The 26,106-nt window shown below is 40.2% G+C and overlaps 2 protein-coding genes across 6 annotated transcripts; one reads left to right on the top strand and one right to left on the bottom strand.

Annotated features, from left to right (window-relative positions):
* Positions 1-3,421: 3,421 nt before the first annotated feature.
* DPH3 (diphthamide biosynthesis 3) lies at positions 3,422-5,823 on the bottom strand. The gene is made up of 3 exons (XM_065666013.1): positions 5,413-5,823; positions 5,213-5,287; positions 3,422-4,679 (listed from the first exon to the last, which is right to left on the bottom strand). The coding sequence occupies exons 1-3, from the start codon at positions 5,518-5,520 to the stop codon at positions 4,614-4,616; spliced, it is 249 nt and encodes an 82-aa protein (XP_065522085.1). The 5' UTR covers positions 5,521-5,823; the 3' UTR covers positions 3,422-4,613.
* On the top strand, positions 5,540-24,859 carry OXNAD1 (oxidoreductase NAD binding domain containing 1). Of its 5 annotated transcripts, none has more exons than XM_065666012.1 (8): positions 5,540-5,614; positions 9,837-9,993; positions 10,277-10,340; positions 13,814-13,920; positions 17,394-17,535; positions 20,671-20,913; positions 23,695-23,803; positions 24,475-24,859. In XM_065666012.1, the coding sequence occupies exons 2-8, from the start codon at positions 9,863-9,865 to the stop codon at positions 24,627-24,629; spliced, it is 951 nt and encodes a 316-aa protein (XP_065522084.1). In that variant the 5' UTR covers positions 5,540-5,614; positions 9,837-9,862; the 3' UTR covers positions 24,630-24,859. The 5 variants fall into 5 exon arrangements, with proteins under 5 accessions (XP_065522084.1, XP_065522080.1, XP_065522083.1 ...); XM_065666008.1 differs by lacking the exon at positions 5,540-5,614 and adding an exon at positions 5,619-5,912; XM_065666011.1 differs by lacking the exon at positions 5,540-5,614 and adding an exon at positions 5,931-5,999.
* The last annotated feature ends 1,247 nt before the right edge of the window (positions 24,860-26,106 follow it).

The following is a 26,106-nucleotide window of genomic DNA, read 5'->3' on the forward strand; positions in this document are numbered from 1 at the left end:
TCATTGAGTTATTACTACTCTGTGAACACAAATTAAATCACTTTTCCACTAGGAGAAAGAGAGCGGGCATAAGATTGTAATACTCATGAGTTAGTCTAGATGCTTCCTTTGGAAATGTTTCACAGCATGACCTGTTACCTGGGTGTCTCGAAAGTTTCCTTCTCAATTACACAGCTGCTCACAGCAATATCACATGTATTTCAAATTATTCCCTTAGATCACCATATACCAGCACAGCTCTTCCCCTCCCCAGAGAAAACCAAAAATGGAGGCAGACATTGAAAGTGAAGAGAAAGGGCCTGGAGAGCTATTTCTGCCTCAGAGCATATTGGTGGACACTGTGATAAAGCTTTTACCTCAAGAAAAAAAAGAAAAAAAAACTCAGAGGAAGAGCACTAAAGAACTGAGAGCCCCACTTTCTGCTTCACCTGGTTAAAGGGCCAGATTCGCGTGTTGCAGCACATAACCTAATGTGGAAAATACCAATCTGTTGTTCAGTTGGGTTGTTTTAGAAAGACAATTCTTACAGTAGCAATGGTGACTGCCTGCTCGGCTGGACAATGGCACTGCTGGCTGGGGCAGCTCTGCTGCTGACCTTGGAGCACCCCGAGCCTTCAGAACAAGGTTCTCCTGGGTCACTGCACAGCCACAGGGTAAGCGGCAAGGCAGTGATATCCCACGTGACAGGAAGCCTGCATGGACTGGTGAGCTGCCAAAAATTCTGGAGAGGCGATCTGGTATGCAAACAGAGTGAAATGGTGAAGGCAAGGGGTAGGAAATAGTGATGACAGGTCACTTAAGCTTCTACCCTTTCAGCTAGTCCCTTTTGACCCACCTCCTCCCTGGCTGCAGGTGACATTGACAGCTGTTTTCCAGCTCAGCACAGCAGCTGTCAGTTGTTGCCTCTGTCACTCATAAAGTTCAACAAGTTTCAGAGCTGATGAGCCCACCACCTTCAGCATTACACAGGAAACCTCTATCTCCTTCACGCCACAGATACTATGGAGAGACATTAAGAAATCAGCATTTTAAGTTACCATGAAGAAGAATCAAAGCTATGTCCTAACTAAAGAGAAAGCAATTCGCAAGGAACTATAGTAGGAAAAAAATCACAGCAAACATTTGTTACTATGTTAAATATCTTAAATCCTCTCTGTAAAAACATTTTAAGAAGTTTTCAGTGTAATAAATACCTGTCCCTAGAGTTAGCCTGTTCTGAACATTAAACTGGAACAGAGGAGAGAAATGGGGTATATGAAAACTGTTTTGCTTAGTGACAATACATAGTTGTCAGTTCACTTTCTTCACTGAAATTCTGAAATTAATCAGTATCTGCTTCTTGGTAAACAGACTCATAATCTATGTAATGATCTGTATTGCATGGATTATAGATTTATTACATGTTCTATAAAGGACTTTCTCCTTTTTTTGATTGATGCTGAGGATCAAAATTAAACATCATGATGGAGGGAGGAACTGTTGAGGTATTTATATCAGGGTACTTCAGGACACCATCATTTCCCCAGAGTACAGACAAATGGAATAAGTGCCACCTCTGAAGTTGGTGGCCTTATGACCTCAGCTCTTGGGGGTCCAGAGTCTCTGTCACGACTTATAGGGCAACTATTCAAGACTAATCATGTATGCCACTGACATACAGGCACAATGAGCCAAAAGTACATGACCTTCCCAGCAAGTGTCTTTGAAATGCAAAGGATCTGACTGCTTAGAGAAGCAGGGACTTTTTAGTTTAATGAAGAGCAAATTTCAATTCTTCCCATGAAATCATTGCCACAGTATATTACTTGTTTTCAAAATTATCCAGGAGTTTAGTGTTATTTAATAGCATTGGCTATTTTAGAGCTTAAGTATCTGAAATTGATAATAAGTTGTTCTACCCTCTCTAATCTCTAGTAAATACAACTTACTCCATTAACGTTCATGTGATATTGTTTTCATCATACAGCACTCCTCCACGCAGAGTCAAGGACCTAATCAAATACATAATCAATCAACCTGCTTGTCAGATACAAACAGCAAGCAAAAGACTTCTTTGTGTCCTACACAATTGCCTTTTTAGAAAACAAGTGAACCATTGGTCTGTAAGAACATGCAATACATCAGTAATGCACAAGAGGCCCGAATGCTCCCTGTGGTGTTGTGAAGAAACCTTGTGACTGAATTCCAGAAGAGGAACATTTCGACAAGTTCCTCGGATTGCCCTGACTGCTGTTTTGGAATTATACAGTATGGAATTTTTTTTGAAGCTGTCTGCAATCACTGGAATCAAAAGCTTCTCACAAGTTTACAGAAGACAAAAGCAAGCAGCTCCTTGGCTTTAGCACCACTGAGCTCTCATGAACTCTGTTGCTACAGAATTCCCCTCCTTTCTGCAGAGCAGAAGGGAAAGCAACAAAACAGCTTAACAGTTTTTAAACATCTCTCTCAGATTCCCAAAGAGCAACAAGAGAGATACATGACATCCATCCTTGTTTTGCCTTCTTTCTTTGGGGGGACAGCAACTACTTCTTGAGATTCTCAAGATGCTGCAATGAGACTGAGTTGGGAGCAATTTATGTGAGCAGATGTGGCTATATCCTTTCCTAACAGCATCAGTCACAATACTGTTGTTACACTGTAAAAAAGCTCCAGAAAAGCAAACACAATGCATACTTCTTAAAGCACTAATATATACTATATAACTAAATAATTTTAATGCACACATAAATTGCATTATACAACTTGGATCCTACTCCTACTTGGTAAGAGTATGTTTACCATGAAACCTTCAGCACTGACAGTCCCAACTGATGACCTGAAGTAATTAATTTTGCCAAAATTACTCTTTAAAAAGTCATTACCTGTATTTTTAGATGAGTGGGGAACACTACAAGAATCACTTCAAAGCTTTCACTAGCACATGCCAAATAAAAATCAATCAATAAACACTTTTTGCAAGCAGGTGGAAGTTCAACCATATGGAGTATAAATAAATCTCTACGCAAGTTTCATAAGAGTCTTTATGACAGTGCCTTAACCTTCATTATAAACACTAAATCCAGTCAAATTACTTCTGTAAAATCCATGCACCTTTAGAGATGCTACACCTTGCAATTTACTTTGATGTAGTTATATCAGAGCAGACATTCCTTGATGTCCCATTTGAAACTTACTCAGTTTTATGTAGAATACTTCTGCAAAAACCCTTAATATATTCATGCAATAGAAATTTGAATAGGGTTCCTGTAAATTTGCTTTATAGCATCGCTTAATAGCCTGAAACAGTTTATTAACTAATCTGAAGAAATTCCAGTATCACAGACTCATAGAATCTATGAACCACATCAGCAACTCAACACCTCTGGAAAACACTGTGGCTGCTGCACAAACAGAATAAGCAATGGCCCATTATAACCACTAGTGTAGTCTTAAGTATCTTTATTTAAATAGACAAAATAAATATTTGATAAAAGACAGCTAACCAAAGTACCACAGTTGCAGGTTTTTGAAGCACAGATACCAAAGTAACGTGAGTGCCACCTCCTGGTTTAAGCATGAAAAAACTTTGGGTTGTGCACTTCCACCTGAAGGGTGTAGTTTTATTTTTTCCTTTATTTTCTCCCCACCCCACCCCCTTAAAAAAATAAAAAATTTGACTGCTCATCTTCAACATCTACATAACATTGGAAGAACAAAATAGTTAAACACAAGAAATTAGTAAGATTTGCTTAACCTTAGTGCCTGGAGCAAAAATAACTGTATAAATGCTGCACAAGTATTTTTCCCCAAATTTAACTTCACAGATGTCAAATCCTACTAAAACACATGAATGACCACAATTTTAAATAAATACTTAAGTGCAGTGGCTTGAAGTAGTCTTGGTATTAATATACTTTTTTAGTATATACTTCCAAATATATATTTCCAACTCCCTTTTACCCTAAAAAATTCCTTTTTATCACTTAAGTGGAATGTGTGCCTCTCCTACCCAGGAAGTCACAGAACCTCACAAAGGAAGGCTGAGGAATTCAGTAAATGCACTACTACAAATGGCACAAAGAACTGCAGCCCAGTTTATATTCGCTGCAAGTCAAATCACAAAGTTGTTGAGAAAACATAGGTAAATTTCTGTCCACTCTGAGTTCAAGTATCAGCCCACATCCTGGGTGATGTCACGCTATGTCAAAGTGGTAATTCTGTATGGCATCACATCCTCTGGACTTTTAAATTTTGTTTCCCAGTATTTCAGCTCTCTGTGCCATTTCACACTGCTACATGCCCACAAAAAGCCCTCTTTTCTCCACAGGCTAAGAAGCCACTGCTAGACAAATGTCGTAATTTCACAACCCCACACACTTCTATGTATTGACTTGCTATCATAATTCAATCATAATCCTCAAGTCTTCTGGAATACATATGGCAACTCCCCTTTGAACAAAAGCCATTCATGTGCTTGATGTCCCAACAAATTCTTATTCAGATTATGAAGACAGACAGTTATTGCACTTGTATCTCACAGCAGCGATCACTTCCAGGAGGAAAACCATGTCTTTCTGCAGTTGTCATCCCGATACTTTCTTATGCTAAAGCCGTAACAGTTCGTGATATGTTCATCAGCACTTTACCAACTCCTTGTTTGTCAGAGGTTCTGCAATGACTTCATCACGCATGAACTGCTCCTAAAGACAGCAAGTAGAGTTTTAGCTGATTTTCATTATTTCTGGAGCTCCTCTCCCCCCCAGAAAATACCAGACACTGATTTTGCTTTCAAGCCTGGGTATAACTGCTATGAATCCATGTCCTAAAACATGAAAGCTACAACATGCCCACTAGGTATGGAAAGCAACCTGACAGGTTCACAAGTACAAGGCTACATGACAGGGTCATAAATACATCTATGCTAGGTCATAGATAGCTCTTAGAGTCGCAGAGATTGTTTTGCGGGTTTTCCACCCCATGCTCACCCAAGCAAGCGTGTTTTAGGCCCAAACACGGCAGGAGGAGGGAACCAGAAGAAGGGAGACAAAGAAGGAACCGTAATCACAAACAGAAGTCCCACTAGCTCACAGAGCCCTACCCGGTATGTACCAGGCACTTCTAAAGCCTGCTGCCGCGCTTTCTTCACCGCACGGCGAGCCAGAACGCGGCTTGGCAGGCCCGGCGCCAGGGGAGCAGGCCGCACCGCGCCCGGCAACCCTCGCCCCGCACCCACCTGGTCATAAATGACGCGCAGGATGAGGGAGCAGCTGGGGCAGGTGGCCACGTCCTCGCCGTTCTCCAGGTCCTCCTGCAAAACCCCGGGACAGCCGTCACCGACCCGCGCCTGCACACGGGCCCCGCGCCCGGAGGGAACGCGGGCTAACACTGCTCCATGCCCCCCCCGCCGCCTCGTCGCTACGCGGCCGCCGTTACCCGCGTGATGAGGAAGCGGTCCCCGCAGGGGCACGGGTAGCTGTAGGTCTCGGTCTCCTCGTCGTACTCGAAGTCCTCGATCTCCACCTCATCGTGGAACACCGACATGGCGCCGGCCCTCAGACGCGCCGGAAGCGGCCCGGCGGCACGCGTGACGAGGAGGGGCGGGGCGAGAGGCTGGCGTCACGTGATGCGGCGGCGGGTAGGGGTCGTACGGCGGAGCGTGGAGGGCCGTTGGGGTCGGGTTGGCTGTGGGGTTCCTTTCTGTCTGTTCGGGCCCCACGGCCGGACGCTCCGTGCGCCCTTTGGAAGCGGCGCAGCCACTTCCCGGCCGGTGCAGCCGCCCTTTCCGGCCCGTGCCCTGCCCTGCACGGCCTTGCCGGCTCCTCGTCCGAGAGGCGCGGAGCGGGGTTCTGTGGTGGCTGGGACGGGGCGGCAGCAGTCCTTGTCGGGACAGCCGCGACCTTGTCGAGGGGGAAGGCTTGTCTCGGTGGTGACCGGTAGGAGGGACAGTTCAGGCAGAAGGGTGTCTCTTACCGGTCTGTGTGCATGCTCCTGGGGAAAGATTTCCTGTCGTGCTTGCTTAAGTATGCTTGCTTCCCCCCTCAGCACTCGCTTGCGTGTAGTTTATGTAGTAATTTGGTGTGGTACAGGTTAACTAGAAGTAGCTTTCTCCCTTCAGATAATGCTGATGTAGGACTGACCAAAAGAAGAGATGCAGTTCTAGATCTCAAGCGATATTAACTCAGGGCCAGTGGGTCAGAGAATAAGGAGAGTGAGTGAATTGCTTGATTTTAAGTGAGGAGAAGAGTCATATACAAACGCAGCACCCATTTCTGTCTGTGGAGGAAAGGAAGAAAGGGAGTATTTAAAGTGGTTGTTTCTGTAAGGACTTGGGTAAGAAGAGCATAAAAATTCAAGGGAGAATGTCCCTCTGACAAGAGCTTGGGAGGCTAAACCACTGTATGTGAAGGGCAGGGAAGTGCTGAAGGGCTGGATGAGCAAAGAAGGCTGCAGAGGTGATATGGGGGTGAGGCAGTTCATGTTTTGTAAAGGCATGACTCATATTTGTGTATGGTAAAGGAGAACCAGGATCTATTAAAAGAGCTTTTGGAATGTATTACTTGCAGAGGAAAAATTGCAACTGATTTTTATTGTGACTTTCAGGATTGGAGCGTAATTGATGATAATGTAAATGGAACAAGTATCTTGAACTACTGTTCTAGTTATTTTAATTTACAGTAGAGTCTCACTCTTAAAATAGTCTGTATCAATAGGATCTTTTAGCTTTGACTTCAGAGTTGTAGCTGCTACAGTAAAATAAGGCTGGCATATTTTGTTTTCAGTGTTATGTCTTGATATTGAACTTTTGTTTGGGTTGGGTTTTTTTTTTCATTTTCATGTGTAGAACTGAACACACTCACACTTGCTTCTTCAAGTGGTAGCAGGGGAAATGAAAATGAGGCCGGCCTTAAGTGACTGTCAACCTTGGCAGCAGCATTAAACGAAATGTGTAAAATACGCAGTCAAGAGCCTTTGTGCTGGATTTTAAAGTTAATTTACCAGCAGATGTCGCTGCATTTAGTAGCAGTTGACTGCAGAAAGGGTTTTGAAGGATTTAAAAATAGATAAATAAAGAAATAAGAATGAGTAAATCTCATTCTTTTGCCTCCAAAGCAAAGCATCAGGCATTACGTGGTTCATTTTGTTGTTGTGGTGATTTAATTAAAGTCATGGCTCTTGGTGTAAACAACTTGCATAAGAATGACCACTTTCAAATCTGGTTCGTTTTTACTTTGAATTAGTTAATGTGGTAGAGTGGAAAACTTGAAATCACGACTCAAAAGCCTAAAAAAAAGATTACGTAGATGGATATAACCAAGATGTGCTACCTGGTTATAAAATGATCTCATGAATTTAAGTAACACAGTGATTGAGCACTCTGGATTTACAGACTGAACATGCTGAGATAGAGAAATGCGGTTTCTTCACTGGATGTGTACTTTTCCTTGCTAAAATGTTTTAAGATTAATACTTTTGTATCAATAGATTCTGCACATTTGTGTGTAGAAAATGCTAAAATATTTTGTTTAAATAGAGTACTCTGTGTATGCCGTGGGGGAAAATAAAACAAGTAATTTTGCTCACTGGTGGTAGAATAATTTTAAATACTTATGCTTTGAAAAGTTGCAAGCTGCTGTGGAATTAAATGCTAAAAAGCTATTAAAAATTATGGGCAGTTAAAAGCTGCAGGAAGTACTTATGCTTGAAAGTGGGCATTTTGAGCACTTACAGTAAATGTATTCCATTTCTGAGCAGCCTGATTCATGAAAGCTCTGCCTCCCATTTGTACATGATTACAAACAGACAAATTACTGAGTGACCAGCCAATGCAGCTGTTAGTGAAAGCCCAGAGAGTATAGGCCTGATGAGTTAAACAAGCTGGATCGTTGCCATTTCGGAGGATTCAAGATGAAAAACAAAAACATTTTGAAAATAAATTACATGCTTTAAAACAATGTGGGAAAGGACATGTAACTGAAAGTTAAAGATTAAGAGTGCTTTAAAGAAGCAAGGGGACTGCATCATAGAAGTAATAGAATTTGATAGGTGGTGATAATATGATAGAGAATCATGCTAATCCACTTCAGGAAAAACAAAGGCAGATTTACAAGCAGTGAGAAATATCTGTTGGCTCACTATGAACCTATTCCTACACTTGGTAAATGACGGGTGTTTCTGACTTAGTTTGGATATTGTATGTGTCAGTTTCTCTGTCAGAGCTGTATTTGAGTATGCGGTTTTGAAGCTTCACACCATGTGTCCATTGCAGTGCATGTAAGTCTCTGCCACTTGCTTAACTGATTGGAGGTGTAAGTATTACATAGGGTATTTAGAAGAATGAGGGATTTGCATGTTTCTAAATAAACCTGTAAACGAAAAGTTTTATTTAATGTTTATAAAAATTTCCAACCGGAACCCTTTCTTTACCAGCAGAAAGGGAATGCATATCCAGTGTTTGGTCTTCTTTCAAACATAAATATTGTTTGAGCATTTAAAATCACAGGTATGTTGGCTGGAAGGGACTTTTGAGTGTCATAGAGTCGTAGAATCGCAGATGGTTTGGGTTGGAAGGGACCTTAAAGCTCATCCAGTTCCAACCCCCTGCCATGGGCAGGGACACCTTCCACTAGACCAGGCTGCTCCAAGCCCCATCCAGCCTGGCTTTGAACACTGCCAGGGATGGGGCAGCCACAATTTCTCTGTCCCAGTGTCTCATCTAGTCAAAGCTCTTGCTTGGAGCAATACAGTTGATAGCACTGGATTAAGCCAATCCCATATGTAGACTTTTGTACTACTTTAGCTTCATGAGGTTTCTGTTTTCCAGTCCTGAAGCTTCTCAGTGCCCCTTTGAAGTGAAGCTCTACCATTCAGCATGTCAACTGTCTCTCTAATTTAGTATCATCCACAAGTTTGCTGATGGTACATCCTGTCTCATTATCCAAGTTATTGGTAAATTTATTCAACTCTGTCAACCCTGAGGTACTCTTACTGTTACTGGCCAGCAACTGGAGCAACTTGAAGCCACCAAGTCTTCAATTCTGACTGCCTAGGCAGTTTTCAACCATTCCAGCTGTGTGGCCTCAATTACCTAATGGGAGATGGTGTCAAAAGCCCGGTAGGTCATTCAAGGTGTACAATTGCTGTCCCCTTAGCTGTGTGACCACATTTCATCACAGTAGGTGCTCAGATCTACCAAATATAATTTGGTTGTAAATCTGTGTTGCATCTCTTTGATTACTTTCTATGCTTTCGCACAGCTAAAGGGACAAGCTTTGAGCATTTCCCACACCAGTGGCTGAGGTGGTGTTGACTGGACATAGGCAATGCTTCTTGCCCCTCTTAAAAATGACCACACATTGGTCCTTTTCCAGTCCACTGCAGACTTCCTCTGGTAACTGTTTTTCATAGGTAACAGACAGTTGCCTCACAAGCATGTCAGCTGTGTCTCTTGGCAACCTTTGAGTGTAACCCATCTGGCTCTGCGTTTAAATACATCCAGCTTCTCTAAACAGTTGCTGGCCCCACTCCTACTTATTCCTCTCCTTCCCAAACACTGCTGGTCTGGGTGCAAGCTTTGTCTGTGAAGACTGAGGCAGAAAAGGTGTTGAGCATTTCATTCTTTTCTACACCATCTGTGACTAGGTTGTCTTCCCCTTCAATTGATGGATGCACATTTTCACTTCAATTCTTTATGATACTTTTGTACTTTTCAGATTCTTTCTTGTTACCCTCTATGTCTATTGCTAGTTTCAGCTCCAGGTGAGCTTTTGCCTTTCTGGTTTAAAGAAAGTAAAGGGTGAAAACAAGCCATGTCAAACAGTGAGTATTTCAGTTAACAAATATGTATGTGTATTTTTCAGGAGCTGGTGATTCTGGCCCAGTCATCATGGCTTGTGCTACTCTTCATGTGGGTTTTACTGTTCCTCAGTTACTGAGAGGTGTCAGCAGAATTCTTCCCACTCATTCCGCATTGGTGGTGTTGAGGCACTCTGCTTTTTGTTACTGCACAGTGAACAGGTGGGTTATCTGCAGACAAAACTTCTTTTTTTTTTTTTTTTTTTTTTTACCCAAAGAGAATGTCATGGTAACACTGTCAAAGCGAAGCGGACGAATTATTACAGACCTGGAAATGCTTACTTAACTCCCAATTATATATTTTTACTTAATTCTTACTTAGATTTATGTCATCTGTAGTCCAGATTACACTGGTAAATTGTTATGTTAATAGAAATTTGTATCAGTAAGGGACAGTAGCACAGCTGTCAGAATGACAATTATCTTTGTTGGCTTTTTGTTGCAGCACAATAAAATCAAAAAGGAAAATGGATCATCTGGAGAGGACAGCAAACAATTTTCGCCAGGAGGTTAGTGTTCTGTTCTTTACGATGTAAGTAATTTTTTTGCGTCTGTGAAGAAACTGGGTAATTGCATTTGGTTTCATATTGTTCTCTGCTGGAGTCTGTTTTACTTCTTGTTCTCCTCATTTTTTGTATTTGATACTGTTATAAAAAGAAGTGTATTTTGTAGAAAATGGGTTGAATGTAATGAGCTATAAAAACTGTGGGTGACGGTTAATTTATGTTGGACAAGAAATTTGATAGCATTCTGGCCAAGTTTTTAGATTCTGGTAAGTTATGAAAGCACACGGATACCCATGATCTCTACACAAACTTCTCAGATTTTTGTGGACCTCTGTAATTCTGGTTCAAAGTTGAAACTAAAGACCGTGGAGAATATCCTTTTATAGTACAGGAGGTAAGATTAAAAAGTGTCGGCATTTTGAAGGGAGAGATGATAGACACTTATAAAAAGGATCTTTAGTTTGTATCCAATTTAATTTACCTACAAGGAAGATAGATCATTATTCTCCACCAAAATCCAGAAGTGCTTGTTCTGGATCTTGGTTTTGTGCAGTAAGCAATTGTTTTCATAACATTCAGAGATGAACATTGTCTTGTATTTCATGCAGGTATTTCCTTCCTGTAATTAGCTGAAGTAGGTGTTTAGAAATCTTTTAATACTGGGAGAATATGACTTCAATTCTCAAAAATGTTTCCATAGCAAAACAATTCTGCATTTTTCTTAGACTTTTCAGGATTAGTAGGGCACTTTTTTCACTGAAAAAAATCCATCTTTAATTCCCAGGAGTTGGGAAACAGTGCTGAATTTTTCTCCATTATTTAGTTAGCTTGTCTGTCTTGAATAGGCAGAGACATGACAGGCCAGCATTTCATGTGTCATGCAGCAGGGCAATCTATTCTCACACTACACAGATGTTAATGTGCATTCATGTACATAATTTAGTCCTCTCTGGTAGATTTTTCCCTAACTATAGTTGAGAATAAGTCACAGTGAATTCCCTTCTCAAAAGGAAGCTGGGTGGAGGGGATATGTAGGTAACCTCCCAAACCTGAACATTCAGAACTTGTTACAGGCTGCAGATGGATGAGACAAATGCAGCCTTGTACTGCCTGTTACCAGAGCTGTCAAGGTGTGAGCCAGCTTTAGGAACTATGTGTCTCAGAGCTGTGCCTGAGCTACTCACACCTAATGTCAGCTCCTGAGTACAAATTAGCATTGTGTGTGGACATACAGCTGCTCAGGAGAATCCAATTTATGCCAAATTAACTCAGTACATGGAGAAAATGAGTGCAGAGTCAGGTAGAGGTAGATGCACATTCTTCTTTGCTTCTGACATGGAAAAAGGGATTACACTTGTGGGTTTTGCAACCATGTTTGTTTTATTTTGGCTATTTCTGATTGCTAGGGTTGCTTAGCATTTATGCTGAGCAGAAAAAGTAAGTACCTGGAAAATGTGTGGAAAATGGATCCTTATGAGGTGCTGGAAGCCCTGAGGCTGAACAGGGAATGGGAGCTGTAAGGCCGTAGGAAGAGAAGGAAGCTGTATGGGACAGATGAAAGAGCAGGGCTCAGTTCTTGCTGCCACAGTTTTTCTGCCTATCGGAGGGTTGTGCTGTTTTTTTGGTTTTTTTTTTTTAATGCTTGATTTATTTTTTGTTACTTCATTTGTGACCACTTTAAAATCCGTTTATGTTAAATCCTCTGCTTGGTTTTGAATTCCATGTAATCAGCAGTTGGCTTCCCTCAGTCTGTATTGCCTTATTTGGCCATTTCGGCCCTGTAGAAAGATGAAAGAACCATAGATCTGTGTTGCATTAGCATACATGCTACACATCGTTCCTGTTGAGGAGCGGTAATGTGAAGGACCAGGGCAAGGAAAAAGTGCCTAATGCTTTCTTGAAATACAAAGTCTGGAGGCCTGTGTCCTCCTCCTCTCTGCAGCCTTGGTTTGGGCCAGTTGGATACTCTTGTGGTGGTCCAAAGTACTGGTTGAATGTCTTCGATCACCCTGGCTCAGATTTCATTTTTGTAATAACTTTATACTGATGAAGAATTGAATTTCCAGTGCTCTGTTAGACCTACCAGCCAAAGCACAAATTAGGGAGTGTGCTGAGGGGTACAAAAGGGAATGAAGAAGATCCAAACTTAATGTCCATTTCCTGCACTTACGCTTTCTTCCCTCAGAACAAGCATGTAAGTCATGGGTCTGACATTTCTCGTTAACTTTGAGTGATTGCAGTCCCCATTTAATACTGTCTGCTGAAGCGGAAAAGAAATGTATGCTACTTCATTTTAAGTTGGCACATGTCCTGCTGTTTAATGGGACAGTGGACGTGTTCAGATGTTGCCTTATGAATAAATTAATTTCCTGTCATGTGTTTTAAATTAGAGCATAGTTGCTTAAAGTTTTGGGGTTTGGTTTTTTTCATCTGTTTGATCTTATACAAATGAGAAGTGGTGGGGTTGTGGGGGTATTATTAGTGTTTTCTTGTGTGGTAAATGACACCAGTATTTATTAGCAAAGGATAATCTGTATATTGCCCTGTGTAGAAAATACCTAGTGTATTGCTTTCTTTGTAGAGGAAGAAGGTTAATAACTATAACTCAAAAATACCTGAAAATGAAGGTCAGGGAGGGGATGAAAATCCATGTTGTACTGATAGGCATCAAAGAGTTGAAGTGGGATTCTCCCCATGAACAGTTCTGTTGCAAAATCTGCTTTTCATTTAGAAAAGCATTATATGTCTCTTAATTCTTATTTAAACTCTTTAAAAGTGGTGTCAGGTCTGGCTCTTGCATCCCCCCCTATCTGGTTGCCAAACAAAAATTCATCTGTTAACTAGCAATGAATGCTTGTGTTGCAGTTTTCTTGTCTTCATACATGTGGTCAAATGGGTATGTGTGTAAATGCAGTAAGATAAGAGTTGTTGTTTTGTTGATTGGTGTGTTTTGTTGGTGGTTTTTTTTTCCTTAATTCTCTATGTATTAATGCATAATCTTTCAGTAATGCATTTAATTACTTAAAACTAGATACAGGTCTGGAATTCTTCAGCAGCAGCTGATCTTGTACAAGTTTCCTTTGTCAGTCTTTGTATCAGAGATCTTTTTATTTGTTGCTGGAAGACACAGGAGTGATTGCTTGTACAGATGTCAAAAGAATCTGAGAAGTGATAACTAGCAGTTGCTTCTCTTTATTGTTACATTCTCTTCAACTGAAATAAGTTTGTATACAGTCTTTGAATAAGCCTGACAAAAATGACAGCCGTGGTGGACTGTAAGTAGTAAACTGTTTCTCCATTCAGTGACTGTGTAAGTGAATCCATTTTTCTTTCTCTACCTCAGTGAAAAAATACTGGTGCTTTAGGTAATGACGTGCCACAGATACCCATCATTTCACATGTTCTCTCATACACAGATTTCTGGAGTACTTTTGCTGCAAATGATCTCTGTGTAACACAAGATCTTATTTTCTTAGGTAATTTCACAAGCAAAAGTGTGTGGAATCAGCAATGAATCGGAGACAGTCAAAAGGCTTCGTTTGGCTATCGCAAACAAAGATTTTACTTTCAAAGCAGGACAGTGGTAAGATCTTCCAGTATTTGAGAGGAATATTACTAGCCGAAGTACACTGTAGCAGAATGTTAAAAGGCCTCTGATACTTGAGCCTTGATAAAAATCCTTAATTGATGTAATACAATGGCTTCTTACTGGGTGCTCTGTCAACCAGCTGATACTTGGCATAATTTTAAACCAGTCATTATTAAATATGCTAATAGTAATTTTAAAAAGAGCAAAACCTGCTAATTTTTAAAATGTTTGGTTTGATTGTTTGGTATTTTCCTCTGGTTTATGCATATTACATTGTTTCTTCAAGAGTGCTTTGAAGTACACTGAACTTCATTCTGCAGGCTGTCTGTACTGTCTTTGTTTACTAGTTAGTTACATGGTGGAGCTGAGACTGCTGTTTCGCAAGTTACTTAGTCTGGGTTTATAATTAAATCAAACCTGCCTGTTAACTTTTATTTCTTGCCCTAGAAGTTTCCACCCTGAAAATTAAGCCTGTTAGGTCAGATTCATATAGTTAGGCAAACCTGAAAATAAAAACCCCTGGAATTATTAAGCCTTTGAAATAATGAGCTGTTTGTTTAAGCAACCTTAATGTTTTTTTTCCTAGGGAAATAGTAGATTTCCATGTTTATCTTCATTCCTTGTTAAAATACTCCCACTCCATCACTTTCTTTTTTTTCCCTCATAGAAATTAATTTAAAATTAGGAGTAGTTGCTTCTGGCATTGGGCATTTAAAGGTTCCTGAACTTTTTATTGGCTTAGGCCATCTGAAAGTGGTTTTGCTGGAATCAAAGTATAGCTGCTAGGGTATTAACAGCATATGTTACTCATGTAGTGTTAATATGCTGGCTTTTAAATTTAGAACCAGAACACAGGATGTTGATTGCAGTAATTTGTTTGTGGAGTAATTTGCTGCAGTTCTTGCACATGTGCAGTGACTCATATTAAATTCTTGCTTGCCAGTACTTGGAAAGTGCATTTACCCTCCAAAAATGTAGAAATTATCATGTCGAAAAGGGAAAGCTTTAATTATAATTACTCTTTTTCATTTTCTTCTTCCTTGAAAGTATTCTAATGCTATTGTAAGGTATACAGCAACTTTTCTATACTTGTAGCTATAAACTGTGGTTGCAGTTTTTGATGAGCACTGCAAAACATGAGGCCACAGTTTCCTGAGTAGAGAAGGCCAACTTGTTAGAATTTGCTATAGTAAGATGTTACAAAGATTGTCACTAAAATGTATATGTTGCTTGAAAGTGTTGTAATTACCAAGTTTTTCAGAAGCAAGAGTGAATTTGTTTTGTAAGCATGCTGCCAGATAGTGGTCTTGATCTGGCTTCAAGTAATAATGAAGAGACTTGTTGCAGTTGCCCATTTTGATTTACTAAAACATGCATTGAGGTATATGTGTGTTATAAATACTTTGAAGACGTAGTGTTATGGTTTTAATGTTTCTGATCAAACAGTTGCTAATTATTGTTTGTTTCTCAAAGATTTGGCTTTCCCTTAAAAGGAGAGAAATGAAAAAACACCATCAAATCTATTTTACATCTTTTCAGACCTCAACTTGTTGTAGGTTTATGTAGTTTGGTTTTTTGTTTCCTCCCTCCCCACTCCCACTGCTCTTCTTGCTTCAGGTGTCACAGATGGCATTTCTTTAGGGAGTCCTCTTATCTTTCCTACACACAACTAAGATGAGGCAGGCCATCAGAAATAGAAGCCAGTCCATTATAGTAGGGTATACCATGCCCTGAAATTTCATATAATTATGTAACTGGGAAAGAAATACTAATATAAAAAGAAATATACACCTATGTTAGTACTTTAGAAAGGCAAAAAGTACATTTGAGTTGGGTTTTACAGCAATGTTTGGTTTTGTATGTATGTTTCCTCAGCAGGCACAAATAATATTTCACTTATATTCAAGCAGAACATTTTGACTTAAATGTAAGCTGTTACTTTGCAGCATAAGTGTAATTTCCTTTTTCCTTTTCATTAATGTAAGTAGTAAGATTATTTTCCACCAGAGGGTAGTAAAGAGCTTTAGTAGCATCTTGAGGTGTTCTTTGATACAATAAATGCTGCAATACAGGAGTCCTTTCTAATCTCTTAGATCCTTATTACCCAGAAAGCTGAGCCCATGGTCAGTGGTGCTGCAGAAGCCTTCTCAACTGTTTTTGTTACTGACCTTTCATTTGTGCTCAGATACCTTTATGCACCATCAAGCATAAAGTTAAAAGTGGTATCACTGTAATGTTGTGTATATCACTGTACATGCTTCAAGAGAAAGAGAGGATCTTTTTCTTCGAAGGGTGAAGCTTTGTGGAGTAAGCAGACAAGATTCTTTCTTTAAAAGCAGTGACCTGTTCAAAGGGCTTTTCTCCTCCCTCAGGAATTTGTGATCACCATGAGGAATACGGCCTTGCTGTTTAAAGAAAACATTTGTGCTGTGGAAGGCAGTCTGTGTTTCTTGTTGTATTCTCATTTAACTAATACCGAACTAGCCTAACTTGGGCTTGTATTGCATAATGATTCTGTAGTACTTGGCATTGCTTACCAGTCTAGTTGGTTCCTAAGTGGAGCAGCACAATTAGTTTTAAACATTAGTTTTCTTTTGAAATACAGGGAGTTTGTCATGTACTGTAGAAAACCAAAGTATTTAAAGACGTATGCAACACAGAGGAGTTTAAATGTTAGATCATAAACCAGCTTCTAACTTTTCCTGATGCTATTTGAAATGTGAAAATGAATTATAGCTCGTATGTGTTAGTGGCTTGCCCTCCCTACTCGCTAAGTGCTGGTGTTGCAAAAGCTTAGCCGTGTCTTACCTTCTAATCTGTAGAAACCCATGTCTGGTTTACTTCAACTGTAAAAAACTTGCAGTAACTTCTGCTAAATTCCTCGCAAGAGATGGCTGCCACCAGAGGGCACCGCAGGTAAAGCAGTGCTGCTGCTAGGCGCTGCGTTCTCACATGAGGAATTCTGTACAGACTGAGGTAGTACTTCAGGTGTTTCATATTTCCTGAAAAAGAAAGTGTTTAATCTAAGGTAATTTCCCTAAAATTAGTTTCCCAATCTTCTTATGCTGGAAAATTGAAGAGCCCATCAAAGGGACCAGAAGGAGTGGGATTTAAGCCACTCTATCAGACCATATTGCGGTTTTGGTTTAATATGCAAATAATTTATTTAAGCGCTTAGAATTCCAGTCTGTTGTAAGATGTGGCATCTAATGCTAGAAGCAGAATGGTTTAAAAACCTGCTGGCTTAACAAAGGTGGTGACGTGTTTCTAGATGAAAATTGTTCTAAGGACATGGCGTTACTCAAGATTAAGTCCTTCTTTGGAAAAGCTGTGTTATGGAAAGGAAGATGTTTTTGTACAGAAGGATAACTGAAACAAGGGCAGCCATGTGATTGTGTTATTGTTTTCCATGTTTGAGGCTGTTGGCTTTTTATGATTCTTTAGACTTGTTTCTGGTCTATTTTTAGGGTTGATTTCTTTATTCCTGGACTCTCTGTAGTTGGGGGATTCTCAATGTGTTCAAGCCCTGGCCTGTTGAAACGAGAAGGAATATTAGAGCTGGCAGTAAAGCACACTGATCATCCTCCTGCCCAATGGATTCACACTGAGGTAAATAAGATTAACTGTGAGATCTGGCTTCTTTTTTATCTTCCTTTATTTTGTTTGGGAGGGGGAATATGGAGGGACTGGTATGTGTGATTTCAGACCTCATTTTACTATTACCTGCAAACCTCCCGTTGAATTATTCAACCATTTTAATACAATGTAAATCTTAATCTTTTGTTCAGTAAGGGACTGAAATTGGATGTTAAATTGGATGAAAAAACTCTGTTCTAATTTGTGTCCCTGAGAGCAGGCTGTGTTACACATTGCAGTTACATCTGGTAACTTGCCATGGTTCCTGCCTATTTCAACAAATACAAACTGGGAATCATTGTCAGATGAATACAAATAGAGATTATTAAGGGGGAGCAAAGGGAGATATTTAGATCAGGTTTTCTGAAATGATAAACCAGCAGAATACTTCGGAATTTCTATAGTATTGTTTTCAACATGTAATATTTTTGTAATACTGGCATACCCCAAGGCTTGATTTTTGCTGTATTAAAAGTAAAGTCTGACACTTTGGCCTCTTGTAGTCTCTCGTTTGTCCATTTATCCCATTTAGTTGTAATCAGAAGAGTCCTGTTTCTGTTGCTGATCATATTTCATAGGTGATCTGTGCTATCAGCCCTTGTTCTTTTCACAGCCACATGTGATCTGCCCTATTTATTGTTCCCAGCCTGGCATTTATATTTCTTAAGTGTGGCTGCAAAGTTTAAATTGGCAGATTCTTGCAGGCTTACAAATGCTGCAGTTTTGTTCAGTGGCCAACACTTATAATAAACGTTGATGCAAATTTACTAGAATTGAGAACATGCAGAGTGGTGTTAATCTAGTAGTGAGCATGTGACCATCCACATGATGGATTTTAACTGGTGTCATATCAAGTTATCTCCACTGGAACATAAACAGAATAACCTTTGTGCGATGTTGTACAGGACTTGGAGTGCACATGCCAGCAGACCCTGTAATTGCTAAGAGGTTGGTCTGGTTTTTGATAGTGCTCCTTAGAGAATATGAAAGCCTAACTTCATCGTTCCCAGTCTCTGAAGACTCTTCTGGGATTTTTTGATGCTGTAAATCGCTTTGCTGTTGCTGAGTTTTCTGGATGGATTCATAGGAAAATCTTTAGTTAGCTGGTAAGCTAAGTCAAACCTGATAATCCTGTGGAGAAGCCTCCAGGGTACATATGGACTCTCCTAGCTAAACAAAAGTGAATGCTTTTCCTTAGGAAAGAAGAAGAAAATAGCAGCCTAGAATTTATAAGGTTGTGTATGTGATGAGAAAAGTCTGATACTTAATTGTTTAAAAGTTAGCTCTAAAAGAAGGTACCTCAGGGTAAAAGATGCTATGGAAATAGTACTCATTTGCTCACTGTTCCTGGGGTTTTAGGGGTATTTAATTTTTAATAATACTATATATAAAACCATAACTTTTAGTACAGTGTACTTTATCGCTGTAGGGATTCATAGCCTTTTCTTTAGAAAAATGTACATGTAATGTATTGGTTGCTTCACTTCTCCGCATAAACTGTTTCAGTGCTGTATGTACAGACTGGGCAAAAGGACACTTTCTCACCATATTACTCCAGAGTCTTAGTGTTTGGTTTTTTTCTTGAATACTGACTTACTGTTACCATTGCCATGGCCAAAGCACTGAAATACATAGGAGACTCCTGATTAAGAGAGATTCTTCCTGTGTGCTGTGTCCAGTCTTGATGAGTTCTGGCTGGTTAAGGAGGCAGATTAGACTATAATGAGATTGTTTCTCCCTAAAAATGTCTATTTCCGTAAAGGGTACCATGTTCTATGTACTCCTGCCACAGGCATTTGGAACACTTCTGGACTCATGCATCTCTGAACCAGAATGAAACATGGGAAAGCTTGGCAGTGTACGTTGGAAAGGGGAAGACAAATTAGTTTTAGCTAATGAATGCTGATTGTCTTACACTCTCATTGAGAGCAAATACTTCATGCAATAATTAAGAAAGGCAGGAAACTTCTTTTTACTGGCCATACTCACCACTTCAGGAACCTCTGTGTTGTGTGCAGTACCTGTGTTCAAAAGCTGCCTCCCTCTTCCTGGTACAATTGTTACGTGTTCAGACCTTTGCTTACTGTACACTTGTCATTAATGGCAGTCCTTTTGTTCAGTTACCGCTTCCTGATATCAGCAGTTTTGTGGAGGCAGTGTTTTTGTTCTGTAAGTGACTCATTGCAGGTTTTCAGCAGTTCTTGTAGTTTGCTTTTTTTCTTTTTTTCTTCTCCTCCTTTCCCACCTTCTTGGATTTCCTCTGCTCTTTATTTTGTTTTTTTAAACCCAGTATATGGCCTGAAATGAATTCTGTTTTCAGCTCCTATTTGTTCTGTCAGATTGCAGTGAGGTGGGAGAACTCGCCTGACTTCTCTGTACTGTAGTTTCACCCTTCATTCCGGGATGCAGTGCTGGTTTACCAAGAATATACTGACCCAAATGGGGTTTTTTTTTGTTGCAGCTTTAGTTTTCCATGTATCAAAATAACACGCTTTGGCAAGTTTCTCTAAGAAAGAATTTGTTATGTACAAGCAGAGAGGAGGAGAGGTGGTTTTCCCCTGATTTTTCTTCTTCTGCAACTCTGAAGTTGGAAATGCCAAAGAGGTTCTGCAGGAATATTCTCATGGATGCTTGCTTCACTTTGGGTGGTTTTTGTTTTTCAGGAATGGGGATGGAAAAGCCTTCTGCATCTCTGCCAGTCATTCTGGCTTCCTTCTCTGACCTCATAGTAAGGCCTCTTTTGACAGGAGGCTGGGTTTGGGTAAAAGTGTGATCTCACACGTTAACCTCGGGTTTTCACAACCACATCTTGCTATGGAAAAGCTCTTGCATGAATCACTCCTGTCCCAGCTCTTATGGGGGGGAGGAGGGGGAGTCACCATCCTGCCTTATCAGAAGAGTGAAACTTTTGAAAGGAGAACTAGATCCCTAGAGACACTGAAGCAGATTAAAACAAACATGATTTCCAGCTATCTGAAGTATTTCAGCTTTCCCTCATTGGTCAGTAAAAATCCCAGCCCAGAGAGTCTTGTGACTGTGGTGCAAGAAGAAGTGCATTTCAGCTTTTGCTTTGAGTTTTGAAAGTAAATATCTTCTTTTCCATCCTAGTGTACTCTTGACTCAGAAGTTGCCCTGCGAGTGGGAGGTGATTTCTTCTTTGATCCTCAGCCTGGTGACTCCCCTGTAAAACTAGTGCTGATAGCAGGGGGTGTTGGAATTAACCCATTGTTTTCTATACTGCTGCATATAGCAGATCTGCATGGATACCAAGAGGGTAAAGGAAATGGATACAAAATGGGAACAGTGAAGCTGTACTACAGTGCAAAAAATTCAAGTCAACTCTTATTTAAGGTAAATTAAAAGTTGGGGGGGTTTTAAATGTAGATCTCATGTACTCGGCTATTAGTGTGTGTATCATCCTGTTGCCAAATTCCAGAGAGCTCCTCTATGGAAGACACTGCACAAACACATTCAAAATTCACTTTATGCTTCAAACCCATCTGTGTTTTGTTACTTCTGCCAGTGGACAAATGAAGCATGTTACTGGACATACCTGGTCTCATTGACTGCACTAAGTCAGTCACATTTTACTATCATGTCATAAAAGCATTATGTATGAAAGAGTATATATAATATATATACACACACTAATAGTATGCATAATGCTGTATGCTAAAACACTGTAACCACATAGTCTAAGTATAGATTGTATTGAACTTAGACTAGCAAGAGCAACTATAGCCAAAGGAGATAGCTCCCAATATAATAGGGGAGCTTTATTGATAATGCATTGGTTTAGTTATTATTGGGTACTACTATATGAATGAAGGATTTATACCTACTTGTAAAATTGCTCATACAGTGTGTCAGTAACATTTACTTAGCAGTTAAAGACCATTTGTCACACTCAGCCATTAAGGGTCACCAGTAACATTGTAGGGTCAAATTGGCACAGCTTCTGTAAATCATCCCTAATGACTGAAGTTTCTTTTGAAGTATTGAAAGATTTTGATTGTAAGAAGTGAAAATTTATCATGACTCCAGAAATTGTGTGTAGGATCCATCATTACTTTCTCTTCTGTATTGGCTGTTATTTCTGTATTTCTGGATACGAAGGTGATTGATTGCTTTCTTCAGAAAATCATGTTTGTTGTTAGAAGCAGAATGATAAACTGGAACCTATCTATCTACTCTTCTCTGTGACCAGCTAGTGATTTCCTAGCCTGTTCTAAGCATATACTGAATTTGTTTCAGTGCAGGAGCTACCATTTCCTGAGTGTCACTTCAGCAGTGTTGTGACAGCAGAGCTTTTGTGTTAATACTTCTGGGACAGAAGAGAGCGCAATAATGTCACAGTGCTTAAAATACATCCTTCCCCTCAAGTCCAGAACATGTATATGGAATATCTCCTGTGCAGAGAATTGAGGAATTGAGGATCCCTTGAGTCTTTATGCTGTTGTGAGATACATCTGCACAACTCTCCAGGAGGAACTGCTTGGTTGTCACTAATGGTTTGAAGGACCAGTTCCCTGCAGAAGCAGCTGTGTATAGGCTGACAGGCATGGAGGATGATGCTGATGAAATTGGTTTAATTCTCATGTTGGCTGTGCTGTCATTTCACAGGCAGAGGCACTGTGTGTGCTTCTGGAAATCCCGTTATTTAAAATGGCAGAAGCATACAGTGTTAGAATGACAAGAGATGGCATCCTAACTTTGCTACTGTGAGATGGCAGTTGGCTGGGCTTTCCTGATTTCATGTGGACTGAATGTGACCTGTATTTCCTTACTGTGGCTGAGATGCTGGGGCTAGGCCTTTTTCCTCAGGGAATTCCCTTAGTGGTCAGCTTCATTTTGTACACTAAATCACCAGGCTGCAAAGAGCTGATGAGCTGTTGAAATTCTCCTTCATTTGGTTAGAGAACCTGTCTCTTGCCTTAGGATACTAGAAAATGGTACTTTGGTGGTTGATATCGTGTATATTTGCCACTTTGTGTCCATGTCACTGAATTAGAGAGTGATGGGTTACTAAGAGGTGTTGTGAGTGACTGCAGGGTTATTTAAGCAGGTTAAGTCCTACCTTAGGCATGCTTTGTGGCCTAGTCCTAGGACTTTAAATCAAGAGGACGTGGTTAGTTTCAAAGGTGCTATCAAATTCTACATTTTTCCATGTGAAGGAGACTGAAGTTAAGTCACATCCAGAACAGTGAAAGCAGGTGCTGGTGGAACAGTGAATGGCACTGTCTGTGCTGCTTGTCACGCTGTGGCTTCTTAGGGAATCAGAAACTATATCTGTCTGTAAAATAGAATCTGTCTGGGGATTTGTGTTAAGCAACCTATGGCAGACTGTCCACTGTTGTAACTAGTGAGTATGTAAACACATAATGAAATGAGCTAATTTACCTGTTCACAGAGTAGACATTATTTTTTTATTTCAGGATATTTTAAGAAAGAATTTCCAGTGTCCATTCCTGCAGTGAAAATCCCAACTAGCGCAGTCTAGGCAGTAACTGCATCTTGGGTTCAGAACTAAGTGCAGCATCTGACAGATTGATTTATTTTTTACTGTGATTTGAACTGCAGCTGCTGGGGTTTTGGTGGGAACTATCACAGTTGTGACTTAAGGAACTGAAAATTACAGTTTCTGTTCTGGTAAAAATAGCATTAGCATTACACTGTAGTTGGTTTTCATTGGAGAACACGAGAGAAAGAGTAAAGGGTCCAGTAATCTTACCAGATAAAGCAGACAAGACTCAAAAAGTTCCTACCAAGTGGTAAATGCACACTGCAGAGTTTTGGTTTTTGAATGGAAAACCCATGGATGTGTAAGGATCTAAATAATGAGAATTTGTATGTGGAAGAAGTCAAGAGAGGACATAAATGGTTCTTGGGTCCAAATCTTACAAATTGCAACCTAGTGTAAAACAGGAGCACTGACAACACAGCTGGCAGTATATTCACATTCCAGTTACAGAAGTTCTATGTACATGCGCAGGTCAGTGCTGTGAAGTCAAGTCCATTGAGGTCTCAGTGCTGAAACGCAGTAGTCTTGGTGCTGGGTAGTAATCACTGGTGTTGTGGGACCATAGGCAGACATCTGCTCTGATTTACTGGCCTGTGTGTTTAACATTACAGAAAAACATTCTTGGTTTGATGAATGCATTTCCTGGAAAGATCATGTGTCATTTCCATGTCACCCAGCAGAGCTCACCCATCTGTGAAGAGCTTCGGCCACATGTTACAGGTAAAGATCATGGCAAGGTACAGCCACGATATCTACAGTCTAAATTTGATTCCATCCTAGAGGATGAAGTTAAATGCATAAATTAGCTATATGCATAATAGTATTTTTACATGTAACGATTCAAAATGAGATGCAAGTTAAACCTAATTTCAGTGTATGTATTGTGCTTTGCAGAAACATTTTACCTTTGCAGTTTTTGTTTTCATTTCTAATAACCCTCCTCTGTTAATTCCAAGCTTTATACAAGAATTTCCCATGACAAATTTTATTCCAGAAACTATTAAGCAAAGTGTTTACTTTGCTGAAGGTGGGATTGATGAAGGAGAAGCTAACTGCTTCTGAGGGACACTTCACATTTCCCCTTCTGTTGCATTTGTGTTAGAGATACCTATTTTTTTTTTTCATCCGAAAGTGGGATTTTTAGTCATACATAAACCATGTTCCTCTCCAGTGACTAATGCCCTGTGCCTTCGAACTGGAAGTACTGAAATCCCCTGAACAGCAAATGGGTTTGGAAGCCTCCAATCTCAGTAGCGGTTATCCTTCAACAGGCCAGGCATTTTTAAGAGATGAGAGCTTAAAATACCTCAAACCAGTCGTTCTTCTTGAAATTACTTCCCGATTAATATTTCTGTTCTCATTTCCTACCTTTTTTTTTTTTTTTTTGTCAGAGGGAAGAATATCTGAAAAGGATCTAGAAAAACATGTATCCAAGGATACTCTATGGTACATCTGTGGTCCACCTCCGATGATAGAATCCATATCCAAACTCCTGTCTGACATTGGTGTTCCTAGAAACTGTATTTTCTTTGAGAAATGGTGGTAGTGACACCTGCTGAATGAACAGAGAAGATGATACTGGGTTTTTTTTCTAGTGTATTTTGATAAGCTAGAATGTACAGAAATGGACTATGAATTATTTGGAAGATTCTATTTCACACAGGAAGATGTCCTCAATCATGACAATGTTCCTTTAATGTAACCATAATATAACGGTAATGCTGCTGCTTTGGGGGAAAAAAATGATTTTATATTAAAGACATCAACTCTTCTGTTTTTTTGATTGGCTGCTTAACTTCTTGCAGGTAGCAGCATATTTTCACTTTATGCACTTGTTTGTTAGTCAGCTTCTTGAAAGCCGTGCAGTGCCTGATTCAGCAGTTGCAGAGAATTAGTTGTGCAGAAAGGCCAGCTCAGTTTATAAGAAATAATAATTCAGACCACAACTTCTGACTCTGCTCCAAGCTGTTGTGCTAATGACAACACACTGCCTTCCCCAGGCCTGTATCCTTCATTTATATTTTATAGAAGTCAAGTTGCTGTGACTTCCCTCTTGCTGTGTCTTCTTAAAAGAAAAACCCCTGCCTTTTATGTGGTTTATTTAAGTAAGGCAACTGTGGTGACAGTAGAAAACATGTTTTCATAATCAGACTCAGACCTGAGCTAGGAGTGTTGAGTGTTAGCCCCTGATGGAGCTGGATGGGAGTTACTCACAGGAACCTGCCTCTCTTGCTGGTGCTGTGAGTGCCCATCCAGCTTGAGCTTGTACAGGTTGCATCCTCTAAAGCAGCTGAGACAGGGCACCTCCATAATCCTGCTGCAGCACTGAGTTTTAGCAGTCTCCAGGACATACCTGTTCAGTTTGGAAAAGAGTTTCTGAAGAGTTTGCACTTTCAGGGTAGGTGTGTACCTCTGGGTGCAGTGACTGACACCAGGTCCCTTCCTGAGTAAAGCTTCTTCCCCCGACTTGTAGAAAAACTCATCCTAGCAATGATGAGACTAACAAAAAGCCATAATAAGTTTCTTAAATACCGCTGTACACAGTTCAAGTCCTTAAGTGATGGAGATTCCCACTGTACATTTGAAGACCTCAATAAGGAACATTTAAATTATTAAAAGCTTAAATTATTATTGAATTATTAAAAACACTAAAGATGTAAGGCCTTCTGTTTGTTAGTGCCTCCTTTTCTCGAGGTACATGTTTCAGACGACAGTCAACTAGGTAACGCAGCAAGTTTCTTGCTCTCAGCATCCCTCTGCTTTGCCTTCAGTAGAGGTTGCAAAGACACCGATCCCATCACCTGATTTCCAGGCTGCAGCAGTACTGTTGGTGGGCAGCACTTTATATATTTCAAGCATAACTTCCAGTGCCTGGCTAAAACAGCCTGCAGCCTAGCTCTAGTCCTCCCAGAGAGTCATTTCAGCTCTGGATGCTGGGTTTAGCCTTGAGCCTTAACCTCTTTTTATCTGAGTCCCTGATAGGTTTTAAAGTTTATACCTTCTACCACATCCACATTCACCTC

This window comes from Lathamus discolor, chromosome 2 (genome assembly GCF_037157495.1).
Source record: "Lathamus discolor isolate bLatDis1 chromosome 2, bLatDis1.hap1, whole genome shotgun sequence".
Lineage (NCBI taxonomy): Eukaryota > Metazoa > Chordata > Aves > Psittaciformes > Psittacidae > Lathamus > Lathamus discolor.

Bases quoted from the DNA above. Each gene is read 5' to 3' on its own strand.
- DPH3 (XM_065666013.1), bottom strand. From the start codon at position 5,520: ATGTCGGTGTTCCACGATGAGGTGGAGATCGAGGACTTCGAGTACGAC. The intron at 5,288-5,412 runs GTAACGGCGGCC...GGGGTTTTGCAG, and splicing joins ACCGCTTCCTCATCACGCGG to GAGGACCTGGAGAACGGCGA. The intron at 4,680-5,212 runs GTGGGTGCGGGG...TGCTGTCTTTAG, and splicing joins TGCGCGTCATTTATGACCAG to GAGCAGTTCATGCGTGATGA.
- OXNAD1 (XM_065666012.1), top strand. From the start codon at position 9,863: ATGGCTTGTGCTACTCTTCATGTGGGTTTTACTGTTCCTCAGTTACTG. The intron at 13,921-17,393 runs GTAAGATCTTCC...GTCTATTTTTAG, and splicing joins ACTTTCAAAGCAGGACAGTG to GGTTGATTTCTTTATTCCTG. The intron at 20,914-23,694 runs GTAAATTAAAAG...TTAACATTACAG, and splicing joins CAAGTCAACTCTTATTTAAG to AAAAACATTCTTGGTTTGAT.